Here is a 24,528-nt window from a genome sequence, read left to right on the forward strand (position 1 = left end):
AGAAAGAACAACAGAGAGACGAGAGATTTTTAAGTGAAAGAAAAAGAAAAATATTACCATCACCATAAGGACTATAATTAAATATCTCATCTTCCAAACCACAAGGCATAGGGATTTAAAATACACAATCTTAGCAATAAATAATACAAAAATGGAGAAGAGCTCACATTCTCAACTCACTAATAATAAACCTACATTACAAAACAAACTATTTTATGAAGTAATATTCGAATGCTCATAAAATTAAATAAATCCAGTCACGTCTTAGTTACCGCTAAGAGAAAAAGGACAACTCCAACGGATTTGTTTTCTTTTGTCTGGGATTGTATTGATAGATTTATTTTGTGAATTTACTAGAACATAAGAAGCAATATAAAAAACTTAAAACGAGCAGCAATAATGTAAGTCATAAAATATGAAAATGAACTGAAACTAGATTTACGTAGCTTGGGTATCAGGAAGCACTATAGCGCCCTTATTTAGCCCCTTTACCATCGCCCAACATGATATCCAAAGTCCTCGTGTACCGGTTTCCCCCACTCCTCTTCAACAGTACTTTAAATTATTAACTTCATCCCCCAAACCGCTGCCAAGATTTTACACACAGGCTATTTCGATGACCTGGATACACACGGTGTATTTTCATCTACCTTTTCTCAATGCCCTAGTGAAAGATCCACTTCACCTCCCCTCCCAACACTGCCTGAAAGTTTTAACTTGATCGTCCGAGCCATTCCCGGGACATTGCAGATAACTTGAACACTCGGGTGCACATCCTCATAGCGTCTTTTGATTTATTTAATTATCCGTGTCATTTCCAGATTATACTCAAATGAAGCCCTGGGAAGCTTGACCTTGTGAGCGATTCCAAAAAGATTTGCTGCTATGATATGTGGATATGTGGACAATGAGTAATTTATATGATTTAGGGCAATGTTGAGGGTGGGGCCTAGTAAACAACGAACTATGGGTCGGGGAAAAGGGTGGAAGTCAATAAAAAGAAACTATAGGCATTTGGGTCACGGAATTAGCATAGCTTTGAGACTTTAAATTTTGGGTTGGAGGAAGGGGTTAAAAAAATAACACTCTGGTCAGCCTAAACGTTTACGCACTAAAGCTGCATGCATTAAAGGTACACGCACAGACTTTAAATTTTGGGTTGGAGGAAGGGGTTAAAAAAATAAACTTTGGTTAGCCTAAACATTAATGCATTAGATTACACGCACAGACTATCCCCCCACAGCCCTCCCCCACAACTAGTCCTATAAAAATTTTGAGATAGCCATTTTGTTTAACATAGTTCAAAGGTACAATATATATGGTTTTGATGATAATATGGCCCTCCATGGTCCCTGGGGAAAGGACTGTATGTGGTATCGGGCGTATCGATATGGCGCGTATAAGTATCGTGCGTATTGGTATCGCATGTATCGTATCGGGAATATCTGTATCCGCTGTTTTTTTCAGTCATTTTCTAGGCTCATTTTTTTAAAGCATGTCCCGGCAAGGTATCATGGTTGCAGCGGCAACTGCAACCTAGTAAAGAGCGAACCACAGCCCATAGTAACCAAAGCTAAAAAATGTGTTTTGAAAAAAACTGCCCAATGGAAAAAATTCCCGTCTGACACTGACTCAGGAATGTTAACTATTATTTCGGTTCGTCTGAAAAGTAAAAGTTTATTGCGAAGAGAAATTTATTGTGATTTGGAAAAAAAAGCCTCACATCCCTTGAAAATGGCGTCAGATCAAAATGAAAAGTGAGCCAATGGAATCAACATGGTTAAAACCTTGTACAGGGATGTTACAATCCCCCTCCCTGAACAACACGGAAAATCACTTTTTTGCATCGGTAGCACTGACCTGTCTCCCTGACTTTTTTTTCAACAGGTCTAGCGGGCTAACAGAACATCATAAAGAGATTTTTAATGGCTCATTCAAAAGCTATTACTCATATCTACGTCCTTTTTATAAATTCTGCCATCTGTAAGTGCCATAAGGCACTATAATGACACTTTTTGTGCTATTTCTTGGCACTAGCAGGCTACTAGAACATCGTTGGCAGATCTCTGATAGCCCTTATAAAAGGTATTGCACATATATACGTCGTTCATATAAATTCCACCATCATCAAGTTCAAATGACACTAAAAACGGCAATTTTTGAGTTGTGTCTTAAGTGGAAAACATGTACTGTAGAAAAAAAAAAATATTTGACTTCCAACAAAAGGTTGTGCTCGAATTCAAACAAGTCAAAAAAATCCAATTTTTCTGTTGGAATTGTGACTTGCTTATTTAATTCAAACAAGTCACAAAAAAATCCAATTTTTCTGTTGGAATTGTGACTTGCTTATTGAATTCCAACAAATTATTGAAATTATTAGGATTTATGTGCTTTTCAGTAGAAAAAATGTAATTTTCACCGTAAATCGGTTATATGAAATAACACGGTTTGAACTTCAACAGTAGTTTGAAGTTTCTTGAATATCATTTTAAATTTGACTTAGGACCATTGAAAGTAATATTTTCAGTATAAGTTCAATTCAAATATTTGAATTATAGCGGAAAAAGGTGAATGCTAATTGAATTTTGAGTATAAAAAGATACTTATAAAATAAGGAAATATATTTTTACTTTGAAATAAGTTCAGCTTTCTTGTCTGCAAAATGAACCCGCAGAAATTTATGTACAAAAATTATCTTTTAACTTTTACAATCGCTTTTTTTAAATATATTTTTTTGTGAGTTTTTGTAGGTGACAAACAAAAAAAAATCATTTCCTTCAACTGCCCACAAACGTATAATACAGAAGTAGATTTAATGTTAAGACCTTCAAACGATAACGCGACGATTTTACCTTAGGGACATTCAGATTAGAGAGAGACGACATTCTGATTGGGATGACAAGTATTCAGTTTAGTTTATTAATATTGATAATTTGTGTCTTATGTTTCCCAAAACGTTTAAGATAGTACATTTTTATAAATAAAAAAAGGTTTGGTAAAATTCTACGGCACTGTTCTATTAGCTGTAAACCATGCAAGAAGTGAAGTTCGATTAATGCTAATGAAATAAAACAAAATAGGATAAAAATGTAATAGTTTAGAAACAAAATTCAGCTATATATTTGCACATTAGGGGTGGGGGCAAAGTAGAGCAGAGACTAAATACCTAGCCTAAACTCGTTACCTTTTTCCCCTAAACCCCAAAAACTAAACTTTAAATACTGTAAACGCAGTTAGAAACCACTGTTTGCAATCCAATTCTCCGTTGAGAAAACCTGTCTGACTAGTTTCTTTTATCATCTATCTTGCGTGGCTTACAGCTAATAGAACAGTACCAATTTTACTTTAGTTACTTTTGGCTATCTTAGAAAGAGGTTAGGTTAGGAAAATGAAACTTTCAGGGATGGGTCTACAGGCTAAAGTATGGGTACTTATGTACTATCTGGAACACACGCGAAAAATGAAGTTCGGTTGATGCTAATGAAGTAAAATTAAATAGGATAAAAATATAATAGTTTAGAAACACATTTCGGCTATATATTTACACATTAGGGAAGGGATTGGGGTAAAGCATATCATATATTAAATACCTAACCTAACCAAACCTAGGTACCTTTTTTTTCCCTAAACCCCAAAAAACAATAGTTTAAATATTGTAAACCCAACAACAAACCACGCTTTACAATCCGTTTCTCTACTGAAAGAAACCCGTTTCGAATGAAACCCGCATCTTCCATATATAATATAACGCATTTGTTCTAGATAACATATAAGAACCGAAATATGTCCCAGAAGGGTATTTTGAAATGTCTATTTCCGTTCTACCTTCATCTAGAAGGTCCAGTAATTTGCCTGCGTGGAAAGTATGAATATTGTTATTTTGACAAAACAACATGTTACCTTAGTTTCCAGTTATCAGTTTCTTTTCTCAACGGTTAGTTCCAAAAATGCAATTCCTGTTATTTGAGTAGAATTTTAAGCCATATCAATGTTTTTTTTCTTAAAAATTTAGGAAATGTATTTGCATATCTTTAAAAGCTTATAAATTGGGATTGAGCAAAGTTGTGAAGCTGAAAACAATTTTGTTGTACTTCATCTAAGCAGATCTATTTTGCAAGGTTTCAATTTTATAACACGCAGATTTGATGAGGCGGCTTACAAGAGATTTGATGGGATCTGATGAGTAATTTAAAGGTGTTCAGAATAGACAGGATTCGTGGCATTATTATTGCAACTGTTCAGCTCTGGAGGAAGACAAAAGGGGGGAGGGGAAGTCTTTCTTTTATTTGTGCTTCGATTTTATTTCATATTCACTTCGGGTCCATGTATCACTGTTTTCCTGATGGAAATACGTTCATATCTGTAATGTGTTCTGTCAGCATGTTACTATAACACTAATTTAGTTATTTTTCCCGTGAAAAAATGAATGCTTTAAGAGGTGTAAATCTTTTTTGTAAACTCTTTTTGTTGTAATTTTCTGTGCTGTTTAAGTGAATGAGATTATTTTTTTGTGTTTATTAATCATTCAGAAAGAAGAAAGGGAATATGAAGTCGGATGATTCGATGTTAGACTGCAGATCTAGGAAACTGAACAACGCTAGTAATGTAAATCCAATAAAAGAACGGGAAACACAGCAAACAAGATGGAAGTCCAATACGCATCTTAAAATTCAACATGTTGTCTTGTCAACAAATTGAAAATTCAGTGTGGGTATAAGATTTCAACATTTTTGTTTCTCAACAAATTTGAAATTCGATAGTGACCATGGAATTCCAAAATAGTCTCCAATATTCAATTTCAGCTGTTGAAATTCAAATTTTGTGGTTGATAAACATTACAAACAATTTTTGTTGAATCTCAAACGATTTTTTTTATAGTGTGGGGCTATTGGGCTAGCAGAACCTTAAAAAGTGAGTTTAATGGCACTAATTTTAAGGCATATCCAGGGAAGGCAGGTTTTAAACCTATTACTCATATCTACGTGCTTTTTATCAATTTTACCATTCAAAAGTGCCATATAGCACTAAAAACGGCACTTTTGGTACCACTTCTTAAGTGGAAGAGTTTGCAAGCATAAAACGGTACCATTGCAATCATTATGGTCCAAAGCCCTTAACTGGAGGCTTATAAGATCCCCTCACATATACTCCCCCTCAACAACCTCTTAGTAAGTTTCATGAATCAACTAGTCATAGTAAAAGTAAAAGATTATTGTGGAAGCAAATTAACTAAAACTAAAAACTTTTCAACTAAACATCTACCAAAAATTAAGCTTTATTGATCAACAGTTCAGAATCGAACCTTCAAACTTTACTCTGTGATGAAGCCTGTGTGCTAGTTCTAACAGCAGTAATTGAGGGGAAGGGACATCCTTGTCCACTTAGTTTTTGCTCTTGCCTAGGTTTTGAAATCACCTTTCTTTGGTCATTTCATTGGAAAAGGCACTTGTTTCATTTAAAAAAATTAAGGAAACAACCGAAAGTGCACTTTGTGGGAATGTGCTATCAAGTCAAATTTATAAAAAGCAAATAAGTATAAATATAAGATTTTAAATGAGCCCTTAAACAGTTTCTTTTGTTACAATAGCCTTCTAGTTTCTGCTAGTCAGTTGGTGATTTATAAAGCCATGTCTTCGTCATGGCTCTTTCAGGCGAAGCCGGCCGAGTAAAAACAGCTTTTTGCTCATCGAAAAACAAACCTTCCTGAAAAACATGCATTGTTTTGTGAAGTATGGATAATGAACTTTATGTTATAGACATAAGTTGCTTGCAGTATTTTTAGGGCTGTCTTATCTCCTCTAGATCGCTGATAAGTAGAAATTATATTAAAAATAAGTTTTCAACTGAAACTAAGAAGTGACATTAAAACTTAAAACGAACATACATTATTCCGTATAAATAAAAAAGATCATGGCAGCATTGTTTCTGCATTAAATTTTAATCAAAAACAACCAAAGATTAATTTTTTTAAAAACAAAGTTTTTCCAAGGGAAGTAAAGAGCAAAGTTGAAACTTAAAACGGACAAAAATTATTACTTTACAGCCTATTTAATATATATTAATATAACTAGTACAAATAAACCAACTAATTATGTTTCCCTATGCTTTTATGATTATACAAAACTAGCGCTTTACTGAAAACACAAAATAGTATAGCAGTTTTGGTACAGTAAAAGCAAAATAAAGCATCTGCATAGCGTATCTTCGGAACGATTCCGGAGATCAAGTTGAAACTTCCAGGATGTTTTTTTTTATGAGGAGGGGGCAGAAAAGGGCTAAACACATTTTGTCTCAAATCTCCAAAAGTTTTGGTACCCTAAGCCCCTATGAGATTCGAATCTATTCACAGTAAAGTATAAACGTAAATCGAGAGACACTATATTTACTGATGTTAAAAGAATAAGGTATACAAATATCGCAAGAATGGCGTGGGAGAACGAGTTAGGACTTTTAGAAGATGTTACGGGGTAAGTAGACCTCAAATTGTGACTTGGGGGAGGGGCAGTGGTAAATCAAACGACACTATGTGTATTCACGCTACCAAAATACCCTATCTGTAATATATTCAGGATGACTAGTGGGGTGTAGTTCAAAATTGGGCAAGAAGATAGGGGGAGCAAGAGGACTTCAAATTTTGTGTTGGGAGGAGCGAATAAAACTTTTAACTCTGACCAATCTAAACATTTCTGCACTAGAAGCCCTCGTGGGAATTTAGAATTTTTTATGTCTATGGAGTGAGGTAATTCCACAATGGGGTACGAAGATATCAAAATAGCTTATTTACAATATGTCTGGAATGGCTCGCGGTGTTAAAATTAAATTTTCACGGGGTGTCAGAAGGGTCAAGTAGCCCAGAACTTAGATTTGGGGGAAGGAAAAAAGGGGAGGCTTATGAATGTCTAATCTATGATCCACCTAAACATTTTTGTACTATAGCCCTCTATGGGATCTATAATCTATTCCAAGGTTAAGAAGCAGGGTAGACCAAAAACATTATGTGTTAACAGGTGATAAAAACTAGGTATCTGCAATATCCCGGTAACGGCTTTGGGGATCCTCCTGAGATTTTCATGGAATGTTTAGGAGGGGTAATGAACCTCAATTCTCGACTTATCGGAGGTGGGAGAGGAGAAGGGTCTATTGATTAGGTGCCTAATCGGTTTAAAATTTGCGTGACTCTGAGCCCCAGGTTCGACTAGAATCTATCCTTGGTAACGTAACGATGTGGAACGAAACGAATCTGTTCCCTCTGAAGTAGCTACGCAGAACAAAAGAAACGTTTATGCACCCAGGATATCAAAATAGCGTATCTACATTAGCTTAGGAATAGCTTGGGGGATTGAGTTGAAAGTTTTCAGCGGATGTTAGGGACCAAGTTTGGGGATTTTACTGTTGATAAGAAACATGCATTACTTTGATTTCAGGTTCCTACAGAATGGGTCTTCGAACATATTTTGTCAAATAGGATTTATCCCCCCCCCCCTTCCCTCTGCATAGCCTGCATGTATGAATTAGATTAAACTAACTGACGAACTACTTAAGATTAAACTAATTGACTGTTGACGAACATTCAACAATACGTACGGGATACATATTAATTAAATGCTAAGACTAATCGGTTTATTGAAAAGCGGTTGGAAATATTTCTATTACCATGCTAAACAAATACGCACTTGCATCAGAACATGTTCGATTCTCATTTGTCCTTCGTAGCTAATCTGAATTGATAAGAAGAGCCTACATTTATCTACCTCTTTTCTTTTGTAAAATCCGAGTTCTTTCATTAGCTTGCATTCTAAACAAAGAACTTTCCAACAAATATACAAATTGTCTTTACAAAGGTCCGATCATGATAGGAAATGGAACGTGAAATATGAGACACCAGAAATTAGAAGAAGCCATTCGTTTCTAAACTTCAAAATCATGCGCGAACCGATAGCCACAATTATAACTTTGTTTTCGAATAGATGTTCATATTTGCCAATTTTAATCACCCTGATTTTTAGACCAGTCTGTACTTTGAGCATTATTCTTTTTTTTAACTTTTTGCTTGAATTGCACAACTAACGAAATAATAAATGGTGAAGGGAAGAAGATCAGTACACTTGAGCCAATCCAAAGAAGAAGAATAAAGAAGGAGAAACAAAGATAAAGATCGAGGAACATATCTTGTGTTTCAGGCGAAAGTCAATATTTCTGACTGGCTTCTGCTGTCCTACTTGAGTAGATAATTTTACAACTAAATACCGTGCTTCGTCCGAACTTTGATCATAAACCAGGAAAAGTTTCAGTTTGACTGAAAGCAAATCTTGACTCGGTGTGACCACTATTATTTTATCTGGTTTATTTCCAGTTTTCTCTAAAAAAAAATAACACCCGAGCGCTAGCGCATTTACTGTTACTAATTAAAAAAAGAAGTGTCTGAAAAAGAGCTTTTTCAAAGAAAAGCAAAGGCCGTTTTAAAATAAAGCTCAGCATATACAAATACCTATTAAAATCCAATTTCAAAACGACCAGAAATTTCTATCAAAGAATAAATAAAACCCAAAACGATTTATTTCTTATTTAATTTCTGTTCATGTTGGGTTTAGTTTATTCTTTAATAGTAATTTCTGGTCATTTTGAGTTTGAATTTTAACAGGTATCTGTATCTGTTGATCTTGAGTTTAAAATGACCATTACTTTTCTTTGAAAAACTGCTTTTTCAGTTTTTTAATTTAGTTTTTGTTCGTTTTTTGATTGCAAAAAATTCCAAGTTTTTAATATTCCTTATTTCAAAATCAAACTTTTTTTTCAACATCAAATGTTCATCAAAGTATCAAAACTACTATCAAAGATATGATATCAAAGTAAAAAAATAACAAAGTAAAGATAGCATCAAAGTAACAATAAGCAACTTGCGTAACTTTAAGCACTTGCACTGCAAATTGAAGTTGACAAGTAACTCGACGAATCCAAGTATTAAATTTAACAAAGAGTCAAATTAATAATATACAAGTTCCATGACTCAGAGCCATTTCCCCGGGGTTGGGGGCAGGGGTTCAACCCCAGAAGCATGGTTATTTGCCTTTTACAGTTTTTTGAACAAAATGGCAATCTCAAAATTTTGACCGGATGCCCTTTAAAAAAGTGAAGCATGGGCTAGTTGCTCATTGATCACTTTTGACCACAGTTTATAGAATTAGCAGTATGATCATTCCCTATCTCACCCATTATAAAAACCCGGACCGAGGTGCGAGTGCTCCAGAGAACGTTTTTGACGATATAAACATAAGCGCCATCAGATCTTTTCACGGGTAGACAAGTCAAGATTTCTCTCGGACGCGAAACTTGGCTTCAACGTTGGAACACTAATTTTGAAGAAACTAATTTTAAATTAATTTATTCCAATAAATACATGAAAATCGGTAATTAGTAGTGCAATGTTATTATTAGATGTTTATAGGAATTACAAGTAGGTTTCGAAGTCTCGAGTTGGTTTCAAAGGCATTTTGAGAAAGTTTCTGCAAAAATACGTGTTCAAGGGTAATTGGACCGCTGATGGCAGATCAAATGAGAGGAGCTGTTTGTACGCGCCGATATAAATATATATATATATATATATATATATATATATATATATATATATATATATATATATATATATATATATATATATATATATATATATATATATATATATATATATATATATATATATATATATATATATATATATATATATATATATATATATATATATATAAATATTAGTTCAGATGTTTATAGGAATTACAAGTAGGTTTCGAAGTCTCGAGCTGGTTTTAAAGGCATTTTGAGAAAGTTTCTGTCAAAATACGTGTTCCAGGGTAATTGGACCGCTAACGGCAGATCAAATGAGAGGAGCTGTTTGTACGCACCGATATATATATATATATATATATATATATATATATATATATATATATATATATATATATATATATATATATATATATATATATATTGTATATGTATGTATATATATATATATATATATATATATATATATATATATATATATATATATATATATATATATATATATATATATATATGTATACTACGAAAACCTTACGAAAAAAAAAGGTTTTTTTTAAAGAAAAGTAAAGGCCATATTAAACTTAAGATCAGTAGAAATAAAATTTTCTGAAAATTCCCTAAGAATTTTACGAAAAACACTTCTTAACAGACGTTTGGTATTTTCTTGGATAGGGCTATTATGGCAACTTTTACCAAAGTAACCAATAATTAGAACCCAAGTCCTAAAATTGGTCTCAATCAGGAACCCTTATCGCTATCTAAATTCAAAAAGTGCAAAGATTTCCAAACAGAGGTGTTTATTGTTTAAAGTTCAGGAAAGGTCTGCCCATTTCATACGAAAACATTGATTGAAAACGAAAGTAGTCTTATCTAGAAAATAAATATCATAGAAAATAAACATCACGACGTGAAAAAAAATGATAAACCATCCAGTGGCGGATCCAGAGGGGGGGGCGCGGGGTGCCCCCCCATAGTAGTCTAAAGTAGTGTAATTTAGCTAATTAACGCAAGTTTGCATTAATTAAACTTGCTCCTAACGTAAGTTTGTCGGATCAACCTATTTTGCGCCCCCCCCCCTAAAAAAAATCCTGGATCCGCCCCTGAAACCATCACACCTATTCCACCATTTATTAGAAGAAGAAAAAATTCCTTACTTTCACAAATTTCATCAACCCCCCGCCTCCTTTTTTATAAAATCCTACATAGGCGGATCAGTTGAGTCCACTGTATGTAAATAATAGATTAAGTCATAATTTGTATATAAATTAAGTCATACCTGTGAGATGGGACACTTGCAAACCACTTGGGCTCACCAAGTTTTTTTCTGCTTAAGCAATACGAATAATGCACTTTGTAACCATTTCTCATTGATTGACGAAAACACACTAACCCGCTAATGCAGAAATAAGTGGGAGTATCTTTTTGTTCGCACCGAGAATGAAGACCAGAATTGATCTGCGATAAACTTACTGGATAATTCTATAAACTGTGCTTTTGACTCTTAAAAAAGAAATACAATTTTCAATTTCCGATCAAATGAGACCCCTCTAAAATTAATACGACCACCCCTTCCACAAAAACCTTATTATTCTATTAATAGGCAACTTACGTAAGTTACAATCCTTGCCCCGGGGGCTATGGAGGATTTCTCAGCCCCTACGTTATAGTAATTTGAATTTTGGACTATTTTGAACAAGATGGCTATTTCAAAATTTTGATAGGATACATTTGGGGGAACAGAAACAAGGGGGGGGGTAAATGCTACGGGGTGGGTGGGTTTTGCTGTGCACAACCTTCGTGTGGTGGCCCTGTTTTCAATAATCTTAATGCACAACTAAAAAAAACAAAAAACAATAAAACATCGAAACGTTATTGCCTTTATGACCTTTATTTCTCTATTGTCAAAAACTTAGTAACAGAAAAGGATTAATTTAAAAAAACTAAAATAACTTTACACAAGAGATAACCATTCACAAGCAGTATATAGAACTATCCTTCCATTTGCGCTGCAAATGGGAGGATATTAGGGGGTTGGGTTTATTGCTAAGGAGTGGGCGGGGCTGGTTGTGCACAACCTTCCCGTAGTGGCCCTGTTTTCACTGATCTTAATGCACAACTAAAAAAAAACACTAAACATCAAACCCTTATTGCCTTTATGACCTTTTGTTTTCCATTATGTGAAACTTAGTAACAGAAAAAATTAATTACAAAAAACTAAAATAACTTTACATAAGAGATAACCACTCACAAGCAGCAGGCTATATAGAGCTATCCTCCCATTTGCGCTGGAAATAAGAGAATATTAGGGAGTCGGATTTAATTCTAGGTTGTGTGTCATTTGAGTCCCCTGTAAAGTTTGTACGACCGCTTCTTCCACAAAAACCTTGTATGCCCCCCCCCCCGCAGCATGAGTTACAGCCCGTCCCCTGGGCTGTGGGGGTGGGGGGTTATGTTGACCCCCAAGATTTTATTATCTGGTCGTTGAACTATTCCAAACAAACTAGCAGTCACAGAATTTTGATCGGATTCATTTGGAAAAAAGGTGTTTTTGTGTTTAGGGGGGGGGGCGTAGATACCCTCCGATTCCTATTGACTCATAAAAATGTAACTAGAAATTTCAATTTCAAATCAAATGACCCACTTCCGAAGATTATACGACCTCCCCTTACATAAAAACCTTATATACCCCTGGAACATTACTTGTAACACTTGCCCCCAGACTCTGGGGGTTTGTGTCAACCGTGGAGTTTTTATTATCTGATGTTTGAGCTATTTTTAACAAAATGGCTGTCTCAAAATGTTTATCGGGTCGGTTTGGGGAAAAAGGACGTGGGGGGGGGGGGGCTAATTGCCCTTCGATCTCTGTTGAATCTTTAAAAGTGAGCTAGAACTTTTAATTTTCAATCAAATGAGCCCTCTCTGAAGTTTATACGAATATCCCTTCTATAAGGGCCATATATGTCCCCAGGGTTTAACTTATAATGCCTGTCCCCGGGCCCTGGGGGATTGTGTCGACCCCGGAGTTTTATTATCTGATGTTTGAACTATTTTTAACAAAATGGTCATTTCAAAATTTTTATCGAATGGGTTTGGAAAAAAAGTCGTGGGGGGAGGGGATAGTTGCCCTCTGATCTCTTTTAACTCTGAAAAAGTGCACTAGAACTTTTAATATCCAAACAAATGAGCCCTCTCTGAAGTTTCTACACGCATCACATCTATAAGAACCATATTTGCCCCCAGGGCATAACTTACAACGCCTACCCCCCGGGCCCTGGGGTTTTTGTCGACATCGGAGTTTTTGGTATCTGATTTTTTAACTATTTTTAAAAAAAATGGCTATCTTAAAATTTATTCAGATGGATTTGGGGAAAAAGGGCATGGGAGGGGGCTAGTTGCCCTGCAATCACTTTAGAATCTTAAAAACCCAACTAAAACTTTCAATTTCCAATCAAATGAGCCCTCTTTGAAGTTTTTACGAGCATCCTTTCCATAAGAGGCATATATACCCCCAGGGAATAACTTACAACGCCTGCCCCCAGGCCCTGGGGGGTTGTTTCGAAATATGAAATTTTGTTATCTGACCCTTGAACTATTTTTCACAAAATAGCTATCTTAAAATGTTTATCTGATGCATATGGGGAGAAAAAGGCCTTTAGGGGCAGGGGGTAGGGTAGGCTAGCTGCCCTCCGATCACTTTTGACTCTTAAAAAGGGAATTAAAACTTCCAATTCCCAATCAAATGGGCCCTCTTTGAAGTTTATACGAGCATCCCTTCTATAAGAACCATATATGCCCCAAGGGCATAACTTACAACGCCCGCCCCGGGGCCTGGGGGGTTGTGGCGACCCCGGACTCTTAAAAAGTGAAATATAACTTTTAATTTCCAATCAAATGAGCCTTCTCTGAAGTTTATACAAGCATCCCTTCCATAAGAGCCTTAAATGCCCCAAGGGCATAACTTACAACGCCTGCCCCAGGGCCCTGGGAGGTTGTGTCGATCCTGGCGTTTTTCTTATATGATCTTTGTACTATTTTTAACAAATTGCCCCCGGTCCCTGGGGGCTGTGTCGATACCGGAGTTTTTGTTATCAGACTTTCACTATTTTTTTTACCAAGATGTCTATCTCAAAATTTTATTTGATGTATTTGGGAAAAAGAGCGTGGGGGGGGGGTTTGTTGCCCTCCCATCTTTTTACTATATATTTGCCCCCAGGGCATAACTTACAACGCTTGCCCCCGAGCCCTGGGATGTTGTGTCAACCCTGGCGTTTTTCTTATATGATCTTTGTACTATTTTTAAAAAAATATCTATCTCAAAATTTTTATCTAAAGCATTTGGGGAAAAGAAGGCGTGAAGGGGGGTTAGTTGCCCTCCGATCTCTTTTGACTCTGAAAAAGTCAACTAGAACTTTTAATTTCCAATCAAAAGAGCCCTCTCTGAAGTTTATACGAGCATCCCTTCTATAAGAACCATAGTTGCCCCCAGGGCATAACTTTACAACACCTGCCCCCGGGCCCTGGGGTTGTGTCGACCCCGGAGTTTTTGTTATATGATCTTTGAACTATTCTTAACAAAGTGGCTACCTCAAAATTTTATCTGATATATTTGGGGAAAAAATGGCGTGGGAGAGGGAGTGGGTGCTAGATGCCCTTTGATCACTTTTGATTCTTAAAAAGAGAAATGGAACTTTCAATTTGCAATCAAATGTGCCCTCTCGGAAGTTCATACAAGCATCCCTTCCATAAGAACCTTATATACCCTAAAGACATGACTTACAACGCCTGCCCTAGGGCCCTGGGTAGTTGTGTCGTCATCGGATTTTTTTTATCTGATCTTTGAACTATTTTTAACAAAATTTCTATATCAAAATTTTTATTGGATACATTTGAGAAAAAAGGGCGTGGGGGAGGCTAGTTGCCCTCCAATCTCTTTTGACTCTGAAAAAGTGAACCAGACTTTTAATTTCCAATCAAATGAGCGCTCTCTGAAGTTTACCTCAAAATTTTTATCTGATGTATTTGGAGAAAAGAGGACGTGGGGGGGGGGGGGGATTTGTTGCCCTCTGATCTCTTTTGAATCTGAAATAGTGAACTAGAACTTTTAAATTCCAATCAGAAGACCCCTCTCTGAACCTTATACGAGCGTCCCTTCTATAAGAACCATATTTGCCCCCAGGGTATAACTTACAATGCCTGCCCCCGGGCCCTGGGAGGTTGTGGCGGCCCCGGACTCATAAAAAGTGAAATATAACTTTCAATTTCCAGTCAAATGAGCCTACTCTGAAGTTTATACAAGCATCCCTTCCACGAAAGCCTTAAATACCCCGAGGACATGACTTATAGTGTCTGCCTTAGGACCGTGGGTAATTGTATCGTCATTAGATTTTTTTTATCCTATCTTTGAACTATTTTTAACAAAATTTTTATAACGAAAATTTTTTTTGATTCATGTTGGGAAAAGACGGCGTGGGAGGGGGGGTTGTTGCCTTCCGATCACTTTTGACTCTTATAAAGTGAACTAGAACTTTCAATTCCCAAACAAATGAGCACTCTCTGAAGTTTATAAGGGCATCCCTTCCCTAAGAACCTTATATACCTCCAGGGCATAACTTACAACGCCTGCCCCCGGGCCCTAGTTGGTTGTGTCGACACTGGAGTTTTTGTTATATGATCTTTCAACTATTTTTAACAAAAAGGCTATCTCAAAATTTTTATTTGATATATTTGGGAAAAAGCGGTGTAGGGTAGGGGGGCTGGGGCTAGTTGCCCTCCAATCTCTTTTGACTCTGAAAAAGTGCACTAGAACTTTTAATATCCAGTGCTGGCTACCCTTTGATCAGATTTGACTCTTAAAAAGTGAAATAGAGCGTTCAATTTCCAATCAAATGAGCCCTCTCTGAAGTTTATAAGAGCATCCCTTCCATAAGAACCTTATATGCCCCCAGGGCATAACTTACAACGCCTGCCACAGAGCCCTGGGCAGTTGTGTCGTCATCAGTTTTGTTATCTGTCCTTTAAACTGTTTTTTTTTTAAATGTCGATCTCAAAATTTTTATCTCATGCATTTGGGTAAAAAAGGGCATTCGGGGGGGGGGGGGTAGTTGCCCTCCGATATCTTTTGACTCTTAAAAAGTGAACTAGAAATTTTAATTTCCAATCAAATGAGCCCTCTTTGAAGTTCATAGAAGCATCCCTTCTATAAGAACCATATTTGCCCCCAGGGCATAAGTTACAGCGCCTGCCCCCGGGCCCTAGTTGGTTGTGTCGATACCGGAGTTTTTGTTATATGATGTTTGAACTATTTTAACAAAATAACTATCTCAAATTTTTTATGAGATGTATCTGGTAAAAAAGGCTAAGGGGGGGGCTAGTTTCCCTCAGATCATTTTTGACTCTTAAAAAGGGCACTACAACTCCCGAGACCAGAGCACTTCGTATCGAAGGAGTTGTCGTAGAAACTTCGTAAAAGGCTCATTCGATTGGAAATTGGAGTTTCTTGTGCCCTTTTTAAAAGTCAAAAGTGATTGGAAGGCAACTAATACCCCTTCCACACCCAACATTTCCCCAAACACATCCAGTCAAAATTTTGAGAAAGCCATTTTGTTCAGCGTAGTTGATATCCAGATAGAAACTATGTTTTTTTTGGAAGAGACTCCCCCACAACCTTCAGGGCAAGGGTTTTAAGTTATGCCCTGGGGGCATATAAGAACGATGTTGGCACAATGTATTATTTATTATTTTTTTCCTTTTCACCAGGGAACTTCATATCGAAGAAGTTGTCGTAGAAACTTCGAAAAGGGCTCATTCAATTGGAAATTGGAGCAGCTTGTGACCTTTTTAATAGTCGAAAGTGATTGGAGGGCAACTAACTCCCCTATCACGCCCACAATTTCCCCAAACACATCCGTTCGACATTTTGAGAAGCTGTTTTGTTCAACGCAGTTGAAAATTCTGGAAATAAGGTTGACAATCCCCTCTCCTCCCACAGCCCTCACGGCAAGAGTTTTAAGTTATGCCCTGGGGGCATATAAGGTTTTTTATAGAAAGTTTTGTCGTAGAAACTTCAAAAAGGGCTCATTTGATTGGAAATTGAAATGGCTAGTGCCCGTTTTAATAGTTGGAAGTGATTGGAGGGCAACTAACACCCCTCTCACACCCACCATTTCCCCAAACACATCCAATCAAAATTTTGAGATTGCAATTTTGTTCAACGCAGTTGAAAGTTCTGGAAATTATACCTTTGAGAAGGAGACTCCCCCCACAGTCTTCAGGACAAGGGTTATAATTTATGCCCTAAGGGCATATAAGGCTTTTATTGAAATCTTTGTCGTAGAAACTTGAAACAGGGCTCATTCGATTGGAAATTCAAAGGGCTGGTGCCCTTTTTAATAGTCAAAAGTGATTTGAGGGCAACTATCTCTTACGCCCACCTTATCTCCAAACAGATTCAATCAAAATTTTTAGATAGCCAATTTATTCAAGGTAGTTTAAATTTTTGGAAATTAGGTCTTTGAGGATGACAACCCCCCCCCCCCCATAGCCCTCAGGGCAAGGGTTGAAAGTTATGCCCTAGGGGAATATAAGGTTTTAGTAGAAAGCGATGTTGTAGAAACTTCAAAAAGGGCTCATTCAATTGGAAATTGAAAGGGCTAGTGCCCTTTTTAATAGTCGAAAGTGATTGAAGGGCAACTAACCCCCTCTCACGCCCACCATTTCTCCAAACATCAAATCAAAATTTTGAGATAACCATTTTGTTTAACATAGTTGAAAGTTCCGGAAATTAGGTCTACAACCATCCTCACAGCCCTTAGGGTAAGAGTTGTAATTTATGCCCTGGGGGCATATAAGGTGTTTATAGAAAACGTTGTCGTAGAAACTCAAAAATGGCTCATTTGATTGGAAGTCGAAAGGCCCAGTTCCCTTTTTAATTGTCGAAAGTGATTGGAAGGCTTGACATTTTTCTTTTATAGTAAAGATCGAGAAGCAGTATCATTAAGATGCAAATATTTTCTTTAGGTTAGTTCAACATCTGTCACAACAAGCCCTGTTAGTTTCAACTTCACACACAAAACTGTCTCTAAGATATTGCTGTTACAGCCTTTTGACAACCTACATACAGACGGCATGTTGTGATTCAGTTCACCTCCCCCTCAAAACTCCTTGAAAAAATCACCTTCATTGCCTTAGGCATAGTTGTAATAGTGGTCAGAGTTGTAGCATTGATATTACTACTAGTAGTGTTAATAGTAATAGCGGTAGTATTAATAGCAGCAATAATATCACTATATTGCCTGTTGGTCAATAGAACATCCCTCTCATCAAGTCCTGGAAGTTTCAACTTAATACAATTAGCCATGGCTATGACATTGCTGATATGTCCTTTTGTTAACCTGTATGTTCATATACTTCTTGAAATTTTCATCTCAATGCTCTTAGCCTTACAAGTAGTTGCAATAGAAGTAATAGTAGTAGTAAATGTGGCAGTAACAGTAGTACTAACAGTAGTTAAATAAAAGTTCAAATAGGGATAAAATCCTTTTAATAGACAGTGTTTTTTATAACAGTGATAGAAATTCACAAAAATACCAGATATTTCGGTCACATATACAGTGACCGTCATCAGTAGTAAAACTAGTCAGTTTTCCTACTAATGACGGTCACTGTATATGTGACCGAAATATCTGGTATTTTTGTGAATTTCTATCACTGTTATAAAAAACACTGTCTATTAAAAGGATTTTATCCCTATTTGAACTTTTATTTATCGTCATGGAAAGGCAGTGTGGTCTCCGAAATTATCTATACTAACAGTAGTGTGCACATATTGCCTTTTGGTCAGATAATTTTCCCCTTGAATCATTCTCAGAAAGCATACCTTTCTCAATAACATATACTATATGTAAACAATGAACAAATTGCCTAACTTACATCCCTTGCCCCGAAGACTCTGGGGAGATTGACACCCCCTAAGACATAATTACTGGACCTTTCAACAATACCGAACAATATAGCTCTCTTAAAATTTTGATCGGATGTGTTTTGGGAATGATAAGATTGGAGGGGGACCGGTTGCCCTCCATTCACTTTTGACTCTTAAAAAGGGCACTAAAACGTCCAAATTCCAATCAAATGAGCCCCATCCGATCCGAAGTTTATACGACCGCCCGTCCCATAAGAACCTTAAATGCCCCGGGGCATAAATTACCGCCCTTGTTCCTGGGCTCTGCGGGGTTATATCCACAATATAGACATTATTACATGATTTTTGGACTATAATAACAAAATGGCTATCTCAGAATTTCAATTGAATTCGTTACGGGCAAAGAGGATGTCAAGGAGAGGGAGGGGGGCTAGTTGCTCCCCATCACTTTTGACTCTTGAAAGAGAACTACGTAGAACTATAGATTTCCAATCGGATGAGCCTCTTCTAAATTTCACACGCCCACCCCTTCCAGAAAAACCTTATATGCCCCTGGGGGCTTCTTCCGAACATTTTTTAAAGTGGAAAAACATCCTGGGCCTTGGCTATTCTACGTTTAACATCTTCACTGCACCCATCGTCTTTATTAACAATACTACCTAGATAAGTGAAGCTATCCGCTTGATCGATCTTCTCTTTACCCAACATCACCTTTTCGACTTCAGTTATTCACAGTATTAGCCATTTGGCCTTCCTAACGTTGAATTTCAAGCCTATTCTTGCACCCTGAACTAGCAAAACCTCTAAAAGTTCATTCATTTTGCTAAAAATTTTCATCTAGGATGCTTAAATCATCAGCATAATCTAAGTCTAAGAGAGTTTTACTTCCCCATTTGGTTCACGAGGAAGAGGCCGAAGGCCTCGGCCGAGTCCGTTGATTTTGAATTGAAGTTATCAAGTATTTTGCTGTAGGTTGCATCAAGACATGGCTAATTGTAGAAGGAGACAAGCCCAGACAGATAGTCCAAGTAATTGAGAGGCAAATGTTTAAATGGCTGGGGCACGGGTAAATGGCGGGAGTAATATCTATAAAACTGAATCTATAAAACATAATGTATAAAGCTAAAGACTAAAGACGTTTGATAACTCAATCACTTCTCAATTAGTTATCTAGGAGTGAAAATTGGGCCAATACATTGGTTTGACCAGTAATAGAAGAAAGCTATGGTGATAATATGAAAGAGACAGGGGAGTGCCTTCGGCCTCATATTTAGCCAAAGGGTTTCACCATTACCAGAGAAATTAGGGACTGAAATTATTTTCAGATAATGATTAACTCTTAGAAAGAAAAAGACGCCAACACTTTCTTTCCCTTGTGGGTGGTCTGGAGTTTGGAGCTTAATAAAGTGTGAACAATTTGACAAAATGAGGGATCCGGGTCACGAAACTGTGCTTCTGCAACAGCTATAACATCTATTTGGTTCAGTTTTGATAACAGCTCTAGTTTTGTAAGCTTGTCAAAATTCCGACTTTCAGCGTTAGTAACCAAAATTGCTTAAGTGGTCTAACAAAAATGAAGAACTACTTTTACCCCCCCTTCCCAGTGAACAGTCATGGAGGGGGGGGGGTTAATGGCAGTATTGTAAAGATTCTATAATGATTCTTAATAAAAAAATTGTGAGACCCATTATGATGTATCTGTTGTATACATAAAATAAGCAGAAAAGAATACCTCCTCTAATTGAAGAATGATTCACTCTCTCCTGAACACTACCAGTGTGTCTTATTTCAAGCATATCATCATCAGATGATACGGAGCCATTGTTGACCCTTAGTCGAGGCTCAGTCCCTCCAATGGGGAACCTATCTTCTTCCATAGCTGGCAACACCTGCTCCTGAAAGGAAATTGCAAATTAAAGAATTTGGTCTTAAGGACAAAGGCCATGAACTATAAACAACTAGTATTAAACAGAAACATGAACACAAGAATCTCACATATGCTTCACTACCACAGATTGCAATGAAAAAGAAATTATAAGGTTTAATAATAACGAGTATGTCATTTTTTCTTGTTTTCACTTTATATTACTCTTACTCTAATGACTTACAGGGTGTAGCAAAAAAAAAAACAAAAAAGTATGTGTTCTTTAGCTGCTTTAAAGTACCATGGACAGCGAAAATGAAATCTATAATGCTAACTCGTTAAGCGGAAACTGGCAAAACTATATATACAGTATCTTAAATATTGAACAATCATAATTTTAATCTTTAATGAAAAAAATCCTCCAGGTTCAGTTTTGGTAGTAGTCTGCACCAAAACACATAAAAAAAGTTGGTAACTAATCAGCAAAAAGCAGCTCAAATATATTGCACCCAAAATTGAAGCAGATGTAGCTTCCCTTTGAAGGTGTACTTGTCTTAGACTGTAGGTCAATTAGACTTGGTCAATAGACTGTTGGTATTGGAACTTTTACAAATGAAAAGCGTTGTCAAAATTAGCTAATTAGTTTCGTTGATTTATTTTCACTATTTGATGTAGCAACAACGACCAGAATGTGATAATGGCCAAAAGACTTCATAATTTTGAATCAACCAAAAGAAAAATCTTGTAAAATGGCGGTTTTTAGGTATAAATAGATCTAAGATGGGCCCAAGAGGCAAAACAATGTTTTGGTTTTGATGTCCTTGGCTCTTAAGTATACCATAAGGAAACAAGATACCATAAATATTATCTTGCAAGCCTCAGCATCGGCTGACAGTCTCAAAGAAATAGGGCCCTTTAGCAAATTTTCCCAGCACAACAGGGTGCTTCCGAAGCAAATTTGGGAAGAATTGATAGAGGGTCTCAAATGTGTCAACAGTTTGAAAAGCTAACGAGGGCTAGTAAAAACAAAGAAAAGATACAATATCTTACTAAATGATATACATTTTGTGTCAGCAAAGATTTTAAAATAGTTGGTTAGCACAACAGAAAACTTCCAAAGCTGTCAAATTATTCAAGGGCACTGCTGATATCTAATGTTTTCCAAGCAGGTATACTAGAATATTTATAGGGACTGCCCTTTCCTGAACTTTGAAAAGAAAATTATGCTCCATTCAATCAAAAAACAAACTTCACCCTCTTCAATGATGTATTTTTCATCAAATCTGAATATCTCTGTTGCTGGTACAAAACAGGAGAAGTTAAGTGGTTTTTCTATGATTTCCAGAAAAGTAAGTGTCAGCTTTTAGTTTTCTGTTCTTAATTCGGACCATTTATCTAACTAGTGAAAATTAGCACATAAGAGCATATGGCATACTTAGTGCACATACTTACTTAAGTTCTTCATTAGTTATGAGTGGTACTCTTTAGAGGGTCATGCCTTTGTCAACATTTTCATTAATGATGCTCCTTCATCATTGCACAGCTTTTAAACTTTATCTGCTGATGATTCCAAACTTATTGGGAGAACTGCTGATCAATTTGATGCAGATGTCTTTCTACATGACATCAACCAACTTAGCAACAGGGTTAACCAGTAACTGTTTTTCAGTGCATTCCAACATAAATTTTCCATTTGAGATTTCAAATCTTAAAATTTGGGTACAGTCTGAACAATCTACCACATCACAGATGGTCAGTAAAGAATAAAATTTGGGAGTTGTTGCTCATACTCAGCTAAAATTTTCCTTCTTCTTTCAGCTTCTTTAGCCAATCAAACATTGAAAAACGAAAGAACAATAATGAACTATCGTTACAAGGTTCTAACTTCTAACTACTCTCTACAAGGCTTTTATTAGACCCAAATTATAACTTTGGATTTATCAATGTTAAAAAAGAGAAAACATTTAAAACGGAATGTATTTTGTTGTCAGTATTTTGACAACCTATCTATCTATGTTATTTTGACAACCTGGATGCACTTAAACCTTTTTTAAAATTTAGTTCAACTGTAAGAGCAGGAGTAGTAATAATAGTAGGCCTGAAAGTTTCAACTTAATACCCACAGTATTCTTGAGATATTGCTGAGACGTCTTATTGACAACCAGTATGTACATAGTACCTTTTGATTTAGTTTTAAAGCAACATAAACTTTCTTTGAAAGTTTCTATTTTATACCCTAGTCCCACTAGGATATCTTCACAACCTGGATACACTTAAGCTATTTTGATTTAGTTCAATGGTAGCAGTAGTAGTAGTAAAAGTAGCAGCAAAAGCGGTAGTTTTACCCTAATACCAAGTTTCACCTTAGTGTCATTAGCCTCACTAGTTGCAGTAATCGTAGTAGTAGTAGCAGTGCGCAAATATCACATTTCACTTAGTTCAAAATCGGCCTCAGCATACCCTGAAATTTTCAGCTTAATAATCTATTCCTGGGATATTGCTGGTAAACCCTTTGGACAATCTGTACGCTCTTAGTGTGTTTTGATTTAGTTCGACATCCCTCTACAACATTCCCTTAACACCTCACCTTAATACCCTTAGCCTCAGTAATAGCGATCGTTGTAGTAGTCATAGTATTAGTAGCAGCATGCAAATAACACCTTTTGTTTTTTTTTCAACTTTCCCCTCAAGACATGCTGAAATATTCAACTTATTTCTGTGAACAGTTCCTGAGCCATTGCTGATACATCCTTTTGACAGCCTGCATGCACACAGTATGTTTTGATTTAGTTCAGCATCCCCCTAAATATTCAATGGAGTTTTCAACTTATTACCTTTAGCATTGGTAGCAATATTAGTAGCAATAATAAGAAACCTGAATGCATACAGTTTGATTTGATTTAGTTGAGCTTCCCCCTTAATATTCCCTGATATTTTCACCTTCATAACCCTTAGTTATAGCAGTAGTGACAGAAATAGCAGTGGGAGTATTACTACTATTGCTAGTGGGAGTATTTATGTCTGTCCTGTTTGGCATCCTGGCATCTCCATTGAATTGTTGGACAGAATAGAGGCAGTCCAAAAAAGGGCACCTAAGAATTATCTTTAATGAGGGTAGAGTGCCATATATTTCCCTTCTTTGGAGAGCCAATCTAGTTACCCTTAAGGAAAGGAGAGCAAAACTTCCTTACGTTTTGCTAACAATGCCCTTCACAAAACTTGAACAACTACCCTTTTCCCTAGTCAATATTAACCCCTTCAATCCCACCTCCCGCGTTCTGCTTCAATAAAGATACCCCTCCTTGCCCCAATAAAAGTTTTGACTGAAATATATAGAAATACTCTCACCACTGACATAGTTGACTTATTCAATCAGTGAATCTCCTCCCCCCCCCCCTATCTCCCTTTTCACCTTATATTTTTGGTGTTCATTTTGCAAGTTTCGATCTTTCTATATTTTTTTTTTGGTCGCATAACTAAATTGTTTTTGTTTTAATTATTTTGTTTAAATAATTAAAATTTAACAATAATTCAATAATTAATGTTAAACAAGTTTTCTTTGTTTTGACATTTTGCTGCATTGGCATTGGCCTTTTAATTTTTGAGTTTTTATTATTTTTGACATATTTACTTATTTGACATTGACCCTTTTAGAATTTTTTGTTGTTATTTGTTTTCGGTTTTCTTTGTTTTATTGACGCTAAAGTGCAAATTCAGCCCATTTGGGCTTGTGATAGCCGTTTTTCAGCAATAAATCTTATCTTACTACTACTAGTAGTAAATTAATAACAGTAGTAACTGTACTACAAGTAGTAGTAGTATGTTGCATTTTGGTCAACTGAACATCTCCCTCATCAAGCCTTATAAGCCGTTGCTACGATACTGCTGATATGACCTTTTGATAACCTGCATTCCCATAGTGTCTTTTAATTTAGATTGACTCCCCCCTCAAGATTTCTTAATTTTCATCTTAATACTTTTCAGCCTTAGCAATAGTTACAATAGAAGTATTAGTTACAATAGAAGTAGTATTTGCAACAGAAGTAGCAGTAGTATTGGAAATAGCATTTACATATTGACTTTTCGTCAATTGATCTTCCCCCAAATCATTCCCAGAAAGTTCCAACTTAATATCCTAACCAATTCCTGAAAAAAACCCTGTTGACAACCTGCATGCACATAG

At 36.3% G+C, this 24,528-nt stretch overlaps 1 protein-coding gene across 6 annotated transcripts in view; it reads right to left on the reverse strand.

Annotated features, from left to right (window-relative positions):
* Positions 1 to 24,528, reverse strand: part of ClC-c (chloride channel protein 3) — a 105,529-nt gene that overhangs the window by 66,321 nt on the left and 14,680 nt on the right. For 4 of the 6 annotated variants that reach the window (XM_089099556.1, XM_089099552.1, XM_089099553.1 and 1 more), the window contains exon 2: positions 20,214 to 20,376. In XM_089099556.1, the coding sequence (XP_088955682.1) occupies positions 20,214 to 20,358 (145 nt within the window). In that variant the 5' untranslated portion in view covers positions 20,359 to 20,376. Of the gene's footprint in view, positions 1 to 57; positions 159 to 20,213; positions 20,377 to 24,528 lie in introns of those variants that run through there. The other 2 variants (XM_089099555.1, XM_089099557.1) reach the window with 2 other exon arrangements.

This window comes from Artemia sp. Qi Xiang Cuo, chromosome 13, assembly GCF_049724085.1.
Source record: "Artemia sp. Qi Xiang Cuo chromosome 13, ASM4972408v1, whole genome shotgun sequence".
Taxonomy (NCBI): domain Eukaryota; kingdom Metazoa; phylum Arthropoda; class Branchiopoda; order Anostraca; family Artemiidae; genus Artemia; species Artemia sp. Qi Xiang Cuo.